This window comes from Girardinichthys multiradiatus, chromosome 10 (genome assembly GCF_021462225.1).
Source record: "Girardinichthys multiradiatus isolate DD_20200921_A chromosome 10, DD_fGirMul_XY1, whole genome shotgun sequence".
Lineage (NCBI taxonomy): Eukaryota > Metazoa > Chordata > Actinopteri > Cyprinodontiformes > Goodeidae > Girardinichthys > Girardinichthys multiradiatus.
The window spans coordinates 27,601,713-27,620,058 of record NC_061803.1 but is presented as its reverse complement, the minus strand read 5'-3'; the positions used below and the strand labels follow the sequence as shown (position 1 = coordinate 27,620,058).

At 39.7% G+C, this 18,346-nt stretch overlaps 1 protein-coding gene across 1 annotated transcript in view; it reads left to right on the top strand.

The window, feature by feature from the left end:
* The first annotated feature begins 60 nt into the window (after nt 1-60).
* uts2r2 (urotensin-2 receptor 2) overlaps nt 61-18,346 on the top strand; it is a 39,185-nt gene continuing 20,899 nt past the window's right edge. The window contains exons 1-7 of the mRNA XM_047376789.1: nt 61-255; nt 2,357-2,583; nt 6,768-6,843; nt 6,945-6,987; nt 11,710-11,774; nt 12,484-12,540; nt 12,855-13,008. Coding sequence (XP_047232745.1) covers nt 188-255; nt 2,357-2,583; nt 6,768-6,843; nt 6,945-6,987; nt 11,710-11,774; nt 12,484-12,540; nt 12,855-13,008 — 690 coding nt within the window. The 5' untranslated portion in view covers nt 61-187. The remainder of the gene's footprint in view (nt 256-2,356; nt 2,584-6,767; nt 6,844-6,944; nt 6,988-11,709; nt 11,775-12,483; nt 12,541-12,854; nt 13,009-18,346) is intronic.

The window sequence follows — 18,346 nt, the reverse complement described above, 5'->3', positions numbered from 1 at the left end:
TTTACGTGGTCCAATGAAAACGACGCTTTCTCTTCGGAGAGAGCCAATGGCGTGGGCCGACACAGGGGTAGCAGGAAGTGGGGAGCTTGTGGCTGCGGTACGAGCTGTTGGCGGGGTGTGCGGGATGATTGCTGTGTGTCAACAAACACCTGTGGTGAATGCTAGCTGAGAGACGCTGTAAGGCGACATGGCTCTGCTACGACTGAGGAACCCAAAGGGCCCGAATGCAGCAGAGATAGAGAGAAAAATTAAAAGGTAAGCTAATCAAACAAGGCTAATTTCGCACCAAAAAGGACGCTGAATGGGGCAAAAATTCCAGTAAAAGAAGTTTATCAGATTGACCTGCTTACTTACGACTTAGACGCTACGAATACACGGATTTTAAATAAGAAAAACAAAACCACAAAAAAGCGGTCTTACAAAATCTCTAATAGCTTAAGTATAATCTTTTCCAGTATACAATGCTTTGGGAAAGTATTTACATCCCTTAAACGTCCTCTCGTGTTGTAATGTTACAAGACCAAACTGAAATGCCTATATTTTGATTATATGTGATGCACCAACATAGAGTAGTACATAACTGGGAGGTGTTACATAGTTTTCCAAACTATTTACAAATAAAACCCGCCTTTATTCTGATTCCCCTAAATACAATCAAGTGCAACTAATTGACTCCAGAGTTCACCTTATTACAGAGAGCCCACCAGTGTGTAATTCAGTCTTAACATAAATACAGTGGCTCCATGGAAGCTTCACAGTTTGAGAACAATGGTAAACTAAAAATAAGGAACACCAGACAGCTCACCATAACATCTGCGGAGAAAACAAATCCCAAGCTTTTAACATCTCACCAGTCTTGTGTGCTTTCCAAAAGGCTGCCAACATATCCAAATCTAACAAGCTAAAATATCAGACAGAAAAGAAGCTTAAAGGGATAAAACAGAACAACTTTAATATGTTCAGCCTTCCTGTTATCTGCCTCTCTCCTCTCTGACACAGGTACATTTAGAGGTCTGGGCAGGATGAGGCAGAGTTAAGGTGATGTAGAATCACCAGTAGTTATGCCAAGATATCAGCTTGTTGCATGCAATACTGATTGAAGTGGGTTATGCTGAGCTGTGTTTTGATTTAGTGTACAAGCGCTGCTGAATCGTGTGTGTTTAATGTTTGTCCCTGATCTCAAATCAGCCAGGAGTTAGAAGTTGGACCTTTAAAAATTTTCCATTCAAAGCAACTTCGGTCTGGGCCTCGCCCGACCACTTTTTGTTCCAGTTTTATTGCTGGAGTTTTTCCACTGAGTTCCCACCTCAGAGTTTTAGGACCCTTTGTTAAAGATTTGGGGCGATCAGCTGGTTGTGGCTAAAGGGCGTGGCCCCACCGTTTTACCAGCTGCAAAAATCGCTGCAATCGAGACATCAACAACCTAGGAGGATTTCTCTTTCCATTTAACCCAAATTGCACATTTCTGCCAGCCGACCAAACTGTGATGTGGTCCTTCCTTCAGACCGGGAAAACTGTTCCACTCGGTGTCGTAGAGACAGGGTCTCTGCTGGGAAATCTCTGGAACACAGTTTGCTTCTGTAGACCTCAGAGAGAAAAGTCAAGCCACGCTTGTACCTTAATTACCCGCGTTCATGAATGAATACCTGATACACAAACAGCAATTCATTCCTACTTAACCTAGTGCATATGATCGCGTGATCGTATGACACCCTTGGATCCAGTTTGAAGAGTTATGTCTGTTTGCCAGCAATGAGACATTAGTGCGCTGTTTCCTTCCGTCCAGTTTCACTGGGGACCTGCGTGGAAGAGATCAGTTTGTTGCAAAAGCGGGGTTTTTATTCGGACAGTGACGTCACGGGAAGTCCGCTGTTACTCCTCCTGTTTCTGGCTGTGCTGGAAGTAGGTTAATGCGATTTATTTTGAAAGTTCCAGAAAAGTTCTTACTGGCCTTTCCTGTTGTCCCCATGGCTGTGGTCCCAACATGGTCAAGTCATTAAGAATCACCAACAAAGTTGTTGCATTGCCAAAACGGCAGACATGGGCCAGAAGCAACTTTTTTCAACAGAACCTTGCTGTTGAGATTGAAGTAATGAATTTGCTCTTTATCTTGGGTCTGTTTGGTTTGAACCCAGAAAGATATCAACGTTTGTGAATCATTTATTTATCGCGAGCCATATTGTTATCTTAACACACAACAATATTATCCTATATAGTTTTTTCTTATATCATGCAGCCTTAGTAACAAACCATAATTTTTTGCAAACAAATGCAATTTGAATGTGTATGTTATGTTGTGCTTGTCATGTCACTCACACTGAACTGATGGTCCAAACTTTTTTCCTGTTCTGATCAGAGGAAACGCCCTGAGGCAGGGGTCCTCTTGGCGGGGGTCTCGGGGGCTCTTGGCCTTGCTCCTGGTTGCTCTGTGTGCATGTGGCGTCGCCGCATGGCTCTACTTTGCTTGCTTGGATAGTGACATCACAGAAACGCTGGCCGGCCGGAAAGAAATGATCTCCCCTCAGCCCAGAGTCTACAGCGTCCAGTGCTCGGAGGACTACGAGAACTACAAACGCTATCCAGGTGAGGCTCTGGTCTGTACAGCAGACTGAGTCGGGAAAAGTGTTGGCAGGGCTGGGAGGAAGCCCTTTTCACAGGACGATAACCTTGAGTAAAAATCCTGTCGTTTCATTTTATTTACACTGTCAACTGAAAACACATCAATAACAACCTAATTTCTTTATTTATAAATGGAAAGCAACCTTGCTATTGCCGCCCCAATGTAAAATATAAGTTATTACAGCTATAATAATGTTATCTAGAACATATACAGACATGTCAAAAAAATTTGGATTCTGTATTATATATTCAGCTCTTTTTTTTAAAAGAAATATTCACATCTCAATGTTTAATCTTATTTTTTATATCTAGAAAAGAAGCCGATGTAAGTCAAATTAACCTTTTTTTAAATATTAAGCTAAAGATGTCAACAAAAATAGGTTTTCTTGCCTAGGAAAGCATTATGATATCCTACGCCGTCATATTACTGAAATAACATCAGGAAGATGGTTCTGGTGGCCTCTCTTATATCAATCTATAGAGAGTTTGCCCTTCTCCTTGCTTTCAGCTAGGAGAAGGTTTTTGTATGTAAAGCCTGTTTCAAGTCATCTCACAGCAGCTCAGTAAGACCAAGATCTGGGCTTTGACTCAGCCCAGGACTTTCCATTGCTTCATAGCATAAGGTGCTTTACCTGGGAGCTGGATTTGGTTCATGCTGAACATGTCCTCTGTTGTGGTTTCCAAGTAATTTAGTTTGTCCTAAGAACATTTTTATAGATGTCCTGGTCTTAGTTCTTTGTGGTAAACTTAATTCTGGCCTTTATGTTTTTCGTAGAGCAAAAGGTTTGTCCTTGCATACCCATCCATGAAAGTTAATCTTGTGATACTTCGTTTTGCAAATATTTTTTTATATTAATAGTTTGAAGAACCTTTTGTAGGTCTCATGAAGACGTTTTAGGATTTGTGAAGACTTGTTCAGGCATCTTGCAGCCCGCTTTCTTGGGGATAGTGTAGAATACTGTAGTATTGCTGATTTCCAATAATTGTGTGGCATCTTTAAATCCTTTACCAGACTCATAAACTGCTGCTGTTTTCTTTCTGAAGGTCTTAGAAAGTTAATTTGATTGTACTTTCATGTTCACTCTCACTTCAACTGTCTGCAGCACTTTTAACTAAATCTCTGAGATGTAAACAGGGTAAACGTCCTTCAAAATGCTGAGTACAAATGTTCCGATCGAGTGTTCCTGATCTTTTACAACTTTGTGGGATTATAGTCATGTCAAAATGTGTTAAAAACACACCCTGATAACCAGCCAGGGGTGGATTGATAAATAACTTCTCTAATTCACTGTCAGATCTCAGTTGTTGGACTGTCGTCATCATGTTGACGGAATAAGTAAAAAAAATAAACAAAATTTGTATAAAATGATTTTTATCACATTACTATTTTATTTTAAGTTAAGCAAAACGGAAATAAACCTGGTTGGGTTTTTCTTCGATGCCGTACTCTCTTATCCACCAGGGGGCACTACATACTGAGTGTTTTTAAACATGAAGACACTGAGAGCTCAGGAATGTTTAAGCCGTAGTTTCTCACAATGGATTGCAGCAAGTAACAGAGCAGTGTTTGAAACTATTATATACTGTTAAAATAAAATAAAGGAACACTTTGAAAATCCATCAGACCTCAAGTGAAAAAGAAAAATCAGGCTGGATATCACTGAGCCTCTGGACAGTCTGAGCTGCAACCTGGTGGCATTGAATAGCCCTAAACATGATGTCCTAGAGATGTTCTATTGGATTTAAGGAAGCATGGAGGCCAGTAAATGGCATCAATTCGTTTATCCTCCACGAACTACCTACACCATGCACCAGGAGGAACCCAGAACCCACGGCACAAGCGAAGGGTCTAACAATAAGTCTAAGGATTTTATCCTGATAGCTAATGTCAGTTAGGGTGCCATCGTTTCTCCTTTACAGGTCTGTGCGTCCCTCTGTCGATATACCTCCCTAGACCAACGCTGACCCATCAAAAAACGATTGCTGAATAATGTTGCAGGCAGCTTCTCAAGACCCTGTCTCATTTGTCACATGAGCTCAGAGGGAACCGTCTCTCATCTGTGAAAAGAACAGGGTGGCAGTGCTGAACCTGCCAATTCCAGTGTTCTCTGGCACATGCCAGTCGTGATCCACAGTAGGTCAGGCCTACTAGAGGATGTTGGGCCCTCCGGCCAACCTCATGAAGTCTGTTTCTAATGGTTTAGTTAGAGACACCTACTTCAATTCAATTAAAAGATACTTTATTGATCCCCGAGGGGAAATTAGAATTCCAGTACAACCCATCCAAACATACATCATGACACAAGACAAGGGGGAGACGGGTCACCGAGGCTTTGCTGCCCACTCACAGGCGCTGCTCTTGCTAGATGAGAAAAGAGGCCACATTAGGTAAGTAAAGGGAAAAAAATCATATTTCACACTTTATCCTTAGCAGGATACAGTTTGAGATTGTAAAAAACCTCAGCACAAAGAAGCAACACATATGCAAAACAACATCATGCCGGGATTGGTGAAGGTGGTGTGAGGGATGCATATGTTTATCTTGAGCATGTGTGTGTGTGCAAAGTAAGTCCATGAAGCACTGTCCCAGAGGCCATTGTCCTTGATGGTAGGTTGGAAGGTTCATCAACCGGCCACAAAGTTCTGAGCAGGTCCACAGATGTCCTCAGGGAAGGGAGGGGGCAGAGGGAGCAGAGCATCATGTTTACATAACTTCCAGGAGACGTTGAAGATAGCCAGCCATCAAGGCCGTGCAGGGGAGTCAGATTCAGAAAAACAATAATTATTTGGGTTAGGCTGACTCTTAATTTTCCGTCAGCCTTGAGAGTCTCGCTGGTGCTTCTCAAAGGCGAATCCAAATAGACAAATTCCAGGTCCTTTCCACCAGATCCGAGTGAACAACTTTCTCCAAGATTTATACCATTTCACCCCTGAGTCCAGGAACCGCAACCTGCCTGTGATCCTGTGTAAGGATCACATCCAGTCTGCGATTCAGCTCACGTAACATCTCAGTCTGAGTGTTGATCGCTCTGAAGATCCCATCATACATTCCAGGCAGCCTCACAATGGCCAGAACAGCTGCTGACATTCTCCGAATTTCTCGATATGCCAGGTAACCGCTGACTCCAAAAAGCAGAAATCCTGATATCAAACATCCAATTATATACACATCTTCCACATCCTCGACTGACATTATCGACAAACACACAATCCTCCACTTCTGCCAGGAGTCCATCTTGTATCCGGAGAAAAATGTCCCGTCCGGGCAAGTGGGCTCTCCCGACCCCTGTCTTCTCGTCGAGAAAATTTGATCAATTGCATTGAGAGACCAGCTGACCAAATCCATATTTTGGAAGATATGCAAAAAGAGGCTCCAAAAAAGACAAGACACAGAGATGAAGCAGGGCAGATATGGGAGGGATGCGGGAGACAGAGGAAAAGCGTCCACCTCTACCGAGAGCAGGAAAAGAAAAAGAAAACGACCCGCTGAAGGTCACTTTGTAGGGCTCTGGCAACACCCATCGTGTTCCTGCTTGTACAAAGGAGCAGATACCGGTCCTGCTGATGGGTTAAGGACCTTTGATGGCCCTGTTCAGCTCTCCTAGGATAACTGCCTGTCTCTTGGAATCTCCTCTATGTTCTTGAAACTACAGAAAGACACGGCAAACACTCAGTCCAACCTAAGTAGGGTTAAGGTATCGCCTCATCCTACCAGTAGTTACACTGACTTTGGTCAAATGCAAAACTCCTGAAAAGCTGTCAAAAAAATCTCATTGTTGCCCCTTTAGTGCACCTGTTGAGAATTACATTAACGCCAAAACAGCTGACTCTAATTAACAACCCCATCTACTACTTAACTTATTAGATCAATAGTTTAACTGACTTGATATTATACTCTGAAAATTGTTCCTGTAATATCTTTGAGCAGTGTATTGTGAAGAAATGTGTAAATCGATTTCATTTCAGTCCAGCCTTGAAGCATATGGTTAGAGTTCTGAAAACCCAGCTTAGACTTAGAACAAAAACGTCCGTCAGAAAGTCGCAGCAGAACCCAGAAGTTTGTGGCATTTTCATGCACTTAAGTGTTCTTGCTTTAAGTTTCTCTGCGTTTGGAGACTGTAAAACGCTGCCTTGTGTTCCTCCCTCAGGTTGCACTCCTCAGAAGTGTGGCCGAGCTGTCACGGATGGCGTGGTGACGAGTGAGGAGGCTCAGGCCCTCAGGAGGTAAAAATGAAGCCTGTCTTGGTTCCTTGATTTGCAAATTCATTTTGGTTTCTTCTTTCCATGCAGCTTCATGGGTTAATGTTTTTGCATCTGACCTGCAGGCTGGCTGAGAGGGGGCTGGCGCTGGCCGGTTCAGAGGGAGGAGTGAGTAATTTCATTGATCTTAACTGACTGGCACAAATTAACAAAGCGTAGCAAGTGAATTCACCCTAAACAAATAGATTGGTCTATTCTAGCACTTTCATTTATTTCCTGCAAATTAAAATTTTTGTTCACCCACGGTAAAAAAAAACCCATGTCTGTCCTTCTGTTTAGGAGCTGTTAGATTGTGCTATTTGTGCTGCACTGATGAGTTCTGTCACAGGAAACAGAATCAAGATGACAAGTATAAAAAATATTATCATTTGAAATCAGGCATTTTTGTCTTAGAGGTCATGAAACAACCTGTAATTTCATTTCATTGGATGGCTTCTCTTTAGGCACAAATAGAATAGACATATCCAGAAGAGGTATCAAATGAAAAGCTCGAAAGAACTTAGAGCTTGTTTGTTTCAATGTATAGGAGTGTCTTTGGCACTGTGCCTATAGGCGATTTGCTCCTTCAAAAGACTTCATTAATACACTTTGAACTTGAAGTTTAATATTTTTTCACATTAGAGCCATGCGTCCCGCAGCAAACATGTAGAAGAAGGTGTTCCGGTTAGAACATGTAAAACGTTATGCCTAGTGGAAAACACAATCCCTATTGTGAAGAATGGCTGTGGCAGCATCATGCGACAAAGATGCACAGACAAGGGATACAGTCCGAGTTGGGAAGATGGATGGAGCTTAATACCAAAAGTAATTTTGGGAAAAAAACCTGTTCCAGCAGGACAGGAATAATAAACAGCCAGAGCTGCAATGGGATGGTTTAGATCAAAGCATATTCCTGTATTAGAATGGCCTAGTTAAAGTCCAAATATAAGTCCAGTTAGAATTCTGTGGCAAAACTTGAAATTGTTCTCTACAGTATATCCAGCTGAGGTGGACCTATTTTAAAAAGAAGAATAGACACAAACTTCAGTTTCTATATTTACTTTTATCTGCCTCGTAAATAATCTAATTCATTTATTTATCTCATATTTCATTAATCTAATTTATGTCCATCATGTAAAATGTCAATAAAATACACTGACATTTGTGTCTGTGACATGACAAGATATGAAAAAGTTAAAGGACTGCGAGTATTTGTGAGGTAGTGTATATTCTCCATGCTGTCATGACACACACTGCATTCATTCACAGGTTGTATCAGTAGGTTGCAGGTTTCAGATTGTCACTGCAGGTTTATTGAGTTTTAAATATATTTAATGATTAGTTTTTTTTCTTCCAATTTTGTTTCAAGGACAAACCTCTTCCAACGCCTAATAAATACAGTCCTTTTTTATTTATACATATCCTTATAGATTTGCCATGTTATCTTTGATTTTTGAGTTTGATTTTTAACAAAGAAAATAAAAAAAAAGATGTCTACGCAGTGGCCCTAACCCACAGTCTGAAAATAGATGTCCAGAATTTTTTATTTTAAAAAATGCAGACGGGAATTTAAAAATGAGTCATGAAAGTCAGGGATTTTTTAATGACAAGGATGTTGTGTTATCCAGCTTTTTTTAACTTGATGTTTTGTGCATAGTTCTCCAAATCCATCCTGGGAAATGATGAAAACTTGATCACATATGATGAAGTGAGCACTTATGTTTACATAATTAAGTGAAAGAAAAAAGATTTACTATATTTAGAAATCCTCACCAGTGTTGCTTATCTGTAGAGCCCAGGGCTGTTCTGTTTGGCCTCACACTTGATAAGCTGTTAGTCACTAAATCATCGAATGCTTTTCTAGTGGGGATTCCCCAAAATAGCTTACAGCTTAAGGAGGTGGTTGTTTTTCTCCATTTAACATTATATCACCCTGCTGTGATGGGAAGGCGTCACCTATTTGGCAACAGGTTGTCTGCTTCTTGTCTGGATGTGATATTACAGTCATGATGGATATCTGTCCGGATAAGACGAAGACAAACATAATGGCCAGTTGATAAATTAAATGAACATTTAGGCCTTTTTAAACACTGGGCATTGGCTTTGCCTGAGCATTCTCAAGGGATAACGGTGAAAGGCTGTCTGAGCAGTAGGAGATGGCTGACAGTACTGTATAGCCTTTGTTAATCAAACAGCTATGGGCAGATCCCTGATGACATTCAGCAGGGATCAGTTCTTTGCATTATTGGATTAATGACAAATCTTCGGGGCAGCGATTGCTGTTGAGGTAGAGCGTGGACCCCACATACTGAGGCTATTAATCCTCGACGCAGCCATCTGTGGATCGATTCCCGACCTTGGGACCTTTGCGGCAGATCTTTGTATTCACACGGCTTAAATTCTTCCATATTTTGTCAAGTTATATTAACAAATTCAATGTGTTTTATTGGGATTATAATGAGCTAGTGCTGAAACTAACGATTATTTTGCTAATCGATTAATCTGTCGACCATTTTTTCGATTAATCGATTAATAATCAGATAGCAAAAGTTGTTAATACGAAGGTTTTTTAAAGAATTTGGTCCAGGTAAAACTAAAACTATGCCTCTTGAGGAGTTCTGGGTAGCGCATATTTACAGACAAAGAAGATTTTTCATCTTAAATGCAAAATGTATACATTGGCCTAATTACTGCTCTGGGTGGGTTGTTCTTTCAGCAAATGGCATGTTTTAAAGTCTGTATACTCCAGTTAATGATTATTTGATTACTAAATTAGTTGATGATTATTTCAGTAATTGATTAATCAGATTCATTGTTTCAGCCCTATAATGGACCAAAACAAAGGGCTGCAAAACTGGAAAATCAAAAGGGAAAAATGATGGTCTTAAATTTTTGGGCTGCCATCTTTTGAGATATGTCTTGACCAGCTTTGACCATCCAGGCTGAATTTGTTTGCCATTTCTTTGCAAAATACCACAAACAGTGAAATATGATGAAGAACACCTTAGAATAGCAACGCTTAAGTCTTGCACCAAGTTCTGAAATGGATTTCAGTCCAGACTTTGACTAGGCCATTCCAACAGATGACTTTGCTTTAAACCTTAAACCCTTTCCTTGTAGCTCTGGCTGTAGGTTTAGCGTCTTTAGAAGGTGAACCCAGGTCCCCCTCTGAAATCCTTTGCAGGCCCTAACTGGTTCTCTTCCAGGAAAGTTCTGTATTTAGCTCCATCCACCTTCCCACCAACTCTAACTTGCCTCCCTGTCCATACTGAACAACAGCATACCCACAGCATTATGTTGCCACCACTGTGTTTCATGGTTGCACATTGTTTGTAGTGTTGGTTTTCCTCCACAAATAGGGTTTAATTTTGGTCCTATTTTACTAGAATGCCTTTTGCACATGCTTATTGTGTCCCTTACATAGGACATATATTTCTAGGGAGTGAGAACCAATTCTAACAATTTGATTCACAAGCAGAGTAATGCGTTATTCGTCAGCTGATCGTCTACTGTATGCCAAGGTTTCAGCTGTTTGAGACTCACTTTATGATATAAAAATAAATTGATATACTGTTTTATGTACAACTGTTTTTTAAAAATATTTGTCATTAATCTTTTGGCAGCATGTTGAGAGAAAATACCAAAACATCCAAATTAAAAGGTTGCTGTAAACACCTCTCCCTAACATTGGTTGAGTTTAGAAGCCTTTTATGCCTGAATGATTCATAGATCAGTTTACTTGCTTCACAAGCAAATAATATTGTTCTAAAAATGAGTGAAAAAGCTGACAAAACCCAAAGGGGAGCGTTGGAAAGCCCGAGGAAATGTTGCTCATGAATGTATTTTATTATTCCCGGGCTCCATGGAAACAAAACATTAAAAAATGAGACATTTCCCAGGTCCACACAAATAAGAATGTTTGATGGACCTGCTGGAGTTTTCTGGAGTCTTTCACGGAGTTCCAGTGGCCTCTGCTAAATTCACCTTCAAACGGTGCCTTTATGAATATTTCATCAGCACGCCAAGTACTGTGACAGAATCACTCACAGTTGTGACATGTTGCCAGATTCTTTCTAGAAGCTCAAGTAGACGAGTAAAAAACAATCGTGCAACTGTTGAAAATACTGTTATTGTTGGGCTTTAAGTTCAAAGGCGATGGCAGTATGTTTTGATGCTGTATATTTGTGCACGAACAGTGAAGCTGAGCTCGCTTTGATGGAAATATATCTATCTACAAAGTCTACAGACTTACAGTGGTGATATTTCTGCAAGAGAAAGCAATTTCAGATTATTTAGTCATCTAGTAACCTTGTTGTACTTTAAGGACAGTAAGGGATCTATTCTCTAAATAGATATCAGCACTTTTTCACAAAGTATTTCTAGCCTTTGCATACAAGAAGGTCAGATTCTGCCAGTCACATACTTTTTAGATTCTTTCCGGAAGTTCTTCCTTCCAGCTGTAGAGGGCGGTCTCGTACAATATCTCGGTGCATAACGTGATGCTGAGGAGAAAGGACGTGAGGAGTCTTTAACAGAGACATATGAATGCTCCAGCAATGCCCTGCCTTCACCCTGGGGGGCTGATTGGTCCTCTGCTAATAAAGAAGCTGTTTACAGACTGTTCAGACATTTAAGTGAAGCAACCGAAAGCTGCAAGGACACCTCTGAGAAAAAAACTTATTTTCTGGAGTGTCTGAGGATTTGACAAGCAGTAAACAAGTAAAGGGCAGAATCTAAAAGAACAAAAAAAAAAAAAATGTTGAAGAGGGATTAGTGTTGATTCTTGAAGCATGGGCCATACTTGTGTCAATGTAGTTAAATTGAATTGTGTAATATCTGTTTTTCCTGCAGGCCTCCATACTGGACCTTCACTCTGGAGCGTTGTCCATGGGAAAACAATTTGTCAATATATACAGGTGGGAAACTACACCTTTCCTTTATTTGTCCATCTCAGGGTTTGCTCCAGCGTTTATGTCTGTGCATGGAGTGTTTTTAGAAATATAAAGTACCTTGCAAAAGTAATCATACCTACCAACAGAAAGTAGTGTTATTGTGGAGTAGAAGTAAAAAAAAAAAAGTGGAAGTTTTTCAAAACGTATAAAAAATTCAAGTGGTTTTTTGTAAGGCATTATGTTTGCACAAACTTCTGTACATGCAGAAATGTTATCCAGCATGCAGTATTTTGAGTAATATCTCAAACTATGAAGGTAGCCATCAGTCTCTGAGTCATCCTTTCACAGTCTGGTGACCCATCCGATCCTCATTCATCAATCCTGGCAGGATGCGGCTTTATTTGGATCATCTGCTCTCAAATGTCCTCCTCCCACTGGGCCCACTGGGCAGGTGGCTGACGCAAGGTTCTTAGAGACCGTAGAGACCTGACTTAGCAGTTCCTACATCACTCTCATTCTTTACGGCCTGTCGAAAACTGGGACTTTCTGACACCCAGCAGTCAGTCGCTTGTTTAAAACCTGTTATTTTTTTATGTTTGACTGCGACGCTTGTGTGAGTAACTGTGTTCTGTGTCCTTCTGGAAAGCTAAAGAGTCCTCTCTTGTTCCCCTCTCTGTTCTGTCTGTTGGTGAATCGTGGCTCTGCGGTCCTACTGTGGCGGATGTTGCTGCAGGTATTTTGGGGAACAGATCACGGATGTGTTCACAGAAGAGGATTTCAAGCTTTACAGGTGATTAAGATACTATTTACAAAGAGTCTTCGGAATAAATGCAGATTGTCACAGTTTAGCTTTAAATGAATATAGTTTTTGATAACAGGATAAAGACCTTTTGTGTTTGTTTTTATAAAAGGTTAAAATCAATTGTTTCTAAAAGGCTTATAAAGACTCAGTTGCTCAACGTCAGCAAGAATATTTGGCTGTGAACATATCCGTTGCACAGCTGAGGCCACCAGTGTATCAGCATCATAAATCACACTGCTTGAGCGAATAAAAAAAAAAATCAGCTTTCAGTTTGGATTCATCAAATCCATTTTCACGATTAGAGACGTACGGGGCCGAATCCAGGCCGTCATTGCTGAGACGTTTGGTTTGGACCAGACCCTGATGTACCTCACCAAGCCCACCTTCTTCTCCAGAATCAACAGCACCACAGCCAAGACCCAGCATGACGAGTACTGGCACCCGCACATCGATAAGGTAACAGCCCAAAATGAAGCCATTAGTTTGTTTGGCCGCAGATAACCGAGCACAGATTTGGGTTTGCCTAATGAGTGATAGTGACCTCATTGCATCCAGACTGGAAAAGTCTGGAGTTTTATCAGTTTATGGATTGTAAAACGTATGAAAAAGAAAATGTATAGTCTATCCTGTCATTTTTCCATTTGTCCGTCCAGTCTTTTAAAGCCTAACTCTAATTAAAGATAAGGACTTGCCAACCCTAATCGGCAATAAAAAAGATCTCCATGGAGCAAACATCACTGCAGGTCAAAATTCTTCCAGAGTGATGCAAAACACTCAGTGGCAGTTACCAAAAACACTTGGTGGGATTTTTTGCCACCAAGAATTGTTGCCACCTAATAACAACCAGTTATTAGTTTTAGAGGGTAATTACTTTTCCACATGGGGCAAGTTGGTTTGAATAGCTTTTCTCACCTAATAAAAAAAATATCATTTGAAAACAGCTATTTGTATTTACTTAGGTTATCTTTAACATTAAAATTAGTTTGATGATCTAAAACATATAAGTATGGCATAAAAGCAAAACAAGTACAAATCTGTTAAGGATGCAACTACTTTTCAAATTTATTTGTCCTAAAAGAGACAAAAACTCCACAAAAATCTGATCTAACCGATCTTGTTCTAAGCAATAAAGGAAAATTAAATATAAACGGCAACTAGATTGAATGTGATTTAGTGTTCATGTAAAACCATCCACAAAGTTTCTATGTTGGGCAGTTTTATGTACTATAAATAATAAAATGGGCTCTAACAAAGAGTTCCACTGAAAGACAGTTCATGTTTCATAGTTTCTTCAGGTGCTGGGCAGGCTTCTTTTAATGTAGTTTTCTGAAACTGTTCACATCATACATGCTCCAGTTTGTATCAGTATTCATGAAGTGGACCTTTAAATGCCTCTCTGCTGCAGCCATGGTGTGAAGGCATTCCATTATCTGAGGTTTGACGGAGACTTTGGTTCCAGTTTAGAGAACCGTCTCTTCAGGGAGTAAAAATTATTCGTAAAATACGTTTTAAAAATCAAAAATGAAATATATGCGGTAGTAACTAATTGATCAAATGACTTAACAGATTGGTAGAATATCTAATATTATTTCTTCAACTAGTAGCACTAAAAGGGAATAAATATTACTTGAATGTAGCTGAGATTCCTAAATATTGTTTGATTAAAATTTTTTTATGCTTTAGATGCAGAGATGTTTGTTGATTGATATGAAACTATTGAGTCCTTTCCAATATTGGTTGGGTTTTTTCTCGTTCACTGAATAAAAAAACTGAAAAGCAGCATTATGACATGTGAACTATTGTGTTTTCTCTACCTAATTTCTAGATTGCTTTCATTCTGTCCTTTGTGTTGTCTTTATCCTGTATTGATTTTACAGCCACATTAATATTTGCCTCTTCACCCTTACCGCCTGGCTCTCAGCAACAGGAAACAAACAAATCAGAGAAAAGCACCACTTCACTTCGCCATCTGTCTACGCCACTATTCTGAGGCCAATTGGCGAACCCTACCCTCATTTACATGCAAATAGCCTCCCACGTCTTTAGTGGTGCCTTATCTGCACATCGATCACAAAGCTGATAGGGTGTCAGAGCTACACTTGAAGTGTGACAGCAGAGAGAGTGTTTTTATCATTTATGGCAGAGATGGACCTGGCTGGATACTGTTGCCGACACATTTACATTTCTGACCTGGCCTTGTCCCTTTGTTGAAGTAAAGCTGGAGTCTAATTGATAACCAATCAGAGCTGCATAATAGCCTCAGCCACCCTCCTAACACAACTTGGATCACTATGGTAATGAAACCAGTCTGAAGATTTTTTTTTATATATCCTAATGCCTCTTGTGAAGTAGCTGTTTGGTGTTCATTCAAGATGTTCCAGATGTGTTTGGACACATTTAAATATTGGTTTGTAAATAAAAAAACACTTTTTTTATTTCTACAAGCGTTAAAAAACTAAACTCAAATGTAAGTAATAAATGTGAATGTAAGTAATAAATGTGAATGTAAGTAATAAATGTGGCTGATTAAAACAAGCCATACTGTAGTAAAGGCTGTAAAACTAAAACAACTCCTTAAATGTGCTTGTCACTCTGTCTAGCTACCAGTAACCCGGTCCTGCTTCTCACTGACCAGCACATGTTGGTTAGGCTGGTAAAACTATTCCACAGATCCCTATTCCCAGACGTTACTCAGCGGAAAATATCTCACAATCTACACTTGCTACTGGCCCAATATTTGTCAACTTAAATACAAGTACTTGTATCTGACTGTTTAAATCCCTAAATTGTATATTTTCTTTAAAAAATAATGATTTCAAAAAAGTGTAGAAATGAATAAAACATAATTTTCTTTAAATGTTCCTCAACAGACAACAAAAGCATAAATTTAGTGTGGTTGTTCCTAATTGGGGTATTTTTGCTGCCTATGCTTAATAGGGAAAAAATGTGGACAACATAGTTTGTGGATATTTTAGTTACATTTATAGAAACTTAAGAGAACTATAACCAACATAAATAGGATATAGATAACGCTTTCTACAGTTGTGTTGTTGCACTAAAAAACATGGACTGAACAAGAGGGGAAAAAGGGAGATTTTCAGCAGCTGCCATGTCTAACCATCCACTGCTCACCAACAGGCGGGATGGTGTGTGGTTGTTGGAGGAAATGAGGTCTGATGCATGTGCAAATCAGTCTGGCAACACTAATCTAAACTGCAGCAACTCTGTATGACCTACAAATCTATTCAGATGTGAACATTATTATTATTATTATTATTATTAATAAACCTTGCAACATGAACAAAAAAATTGCTTTAACTCAAACTAAGGCTGGAACTTTTTGTAGCATCTTTGATGTATGATCATGTTACTGGGCTGGCAGCGGTTCCTTTCACGTGAAAGCCACCAGAATTTAAAAATGAAGTTATATCACAAGCAACCCTTTACCCATGTGGTGAATTGTAGCCAAACTGAACTCACCACAGAGCACTTTGCATGTGATGTGGCAAGCACCAGCGAGATCTCTGCTGAGGGAACCCACACATACACAGGGAGAGCATGTAAGAAGGACCCTTGGCTAGGATTTAAACCCGGGACCTTCTTCCAGCAGTGCAACAGTGCTACCATCTGTGCCATCATGCAGCCCGTCTCAGGATAGGCTTCGGTTACATTCCATCAGTTCATTGTAACTGTAATACATTTATCGGCATTTAATCCAACAGTAACTGAGTTTAATTTGATGTGAAAAAATTCAGTTCAGATTTAGGCCAGTAGTAGTGTATCAAAAGAAAAAAGCAGATTTAATTGAATCTACACAAGAGCCTCGTGGAAAGTTCTCCTTTAAGCTGATAGAACCTCTGGCAGAACCAGCCTCAAGCTGGGCAGCTGACGGAGGCAGATAATGACTTGATTATCAACACATTACATTCAGCAAACACTGAACGACAAATGCAGAAGCATGTGAAGGGAAATATTAGATTCATTCCATAATTCAGTAGCCTGAAGACTTACCCTTAGAAGCAATGAGTTGATGTGCCCCATATGACCTTGTTCACATTATTTGCATAAGGAAGGAAAACCTTTCTTATGTCATGAAAAAACCTCCTATAGCCGCCTGATATTTTGCTGATATGCACTGCACTACGTTAGCCACATATTTGTGGCCACTGTCAGCAACTTTTAATAGTTAAAATGAGTAATACATTTTCTTTGCCTTCTAAGATGGTACTTTGCTTAACCCGACTTCCGATCCTCGTTACAAAACCCTAGGGATTAATTAAACAAGAGGAATTGCATTTTATTTTTTTTAAGAATTTATTTGGCACTAGAGGCCTTTATTTTTGATACTAGGCAGACAGGAAGGAGGGGCAAAGAGAGGGGGAGACATTCGGCAAAGTTCGCCGGGTCCGGGACTCGAACCCCGGACTATAGCCTCTATATGTGGTTGGGCGCTAACCCCTACACCACCAGCGCCGCGCCAAGGAATTGCATATTTTAAAAATAAATCGATTTTTGTATTTAGCTCTTCCAGTTGAACCCTTTCCAATTCCATTGCTGCCATTTTGGTGTCTTGTTTCAAGGCTCTTATTTGATCGTTCCTAATAGGAACAGCTACGTGTTTTGCTGGGAGTTTTACTAGATAATGAAACAAATTCAAACCAGTAAAGTTCACAAGCACTCCAAATCATTACAACCTTCATTTTAAACAGGCTTTTATTAAAAAGTATTTACCGGTGTGGAAAGCGGGTTCTGCATCAATCACAGCTTCCTTCTGTTGATAAATGAAGGGTTTATTTTCACCCATGTAGCATTCTTTTAGAAAAGAAGAGCAAACAAGGGCTAATTTCAATCTTCCAAAATGCTGCAAAAGATTTTGCATGTTGCACAAGCTTGGCCAGATGTGCCAGTTCTGCTCAGATTATGTGACCACATCCACTCGATAGCAGTTCCCTCCCATATCCCAAATCTGGCCTGCTTTCTGTGGCCATGCTTTTTTCTGTAAAGCTCCAGTTGTTCTGATGGCCAGGTGACCTTAGAATGATAAAAGTAAATTATAACAAAGAAAGCTTTTCAAAATGTTTCCATCATTTTTTTTTTACCTTTGCAAGCATTTTGTGCTTATCTGCACATTTCATGGCATTACGGTGTGTAAGTCTATCTTTTGCAAAGAATGAAACAGCATAGTTTTAAAAACAGCAAGTTGAATAACATTTTCTCATTACCAAATAGTATAATACTTGAGATTTTTTATTTTATTTTAGAAAAACTAAGAATTCCTTTGTTTTGATTTCCATAAATTTAGTAATGCCTTCACAAACTACAAATAGTTTTACAGTATCTGTAATCGGTGTGGAATCATCTAGTCCAGGTTTGACATGTATACATGTACGATAAGGGTTGAACGCATCATCAGTTTCCTGAGTAAATATATTTCTCCTTGTGCAATTGGCATGAAATTCTCACCAGGTGTCAACAGAAACCTATTTGGTCAATGTGAGCAAAGAAATCAAACCATACATGCCCATAAATTAGGGCATGTTTAATAAAAAAGTCATTTTAAATCTCATTATTAGAAAGCAATCCTGCTCCTTAGTGCAAATTAATATGAGCTGATTCAGTCCAGACTGATGGCTGATACAAAAGCGTCTCATTACCGAGGTGTCATACATGAAACATCTTTTATGAGCAAAACCAATGAGATCTCTCAAGGCATTTGCAATCTTAATGTTCTTATTTTTGCAAAACATGCTGAATACTTTGGTTAGAGAAGAATTTCAAAGTTACTGAAGGTTTC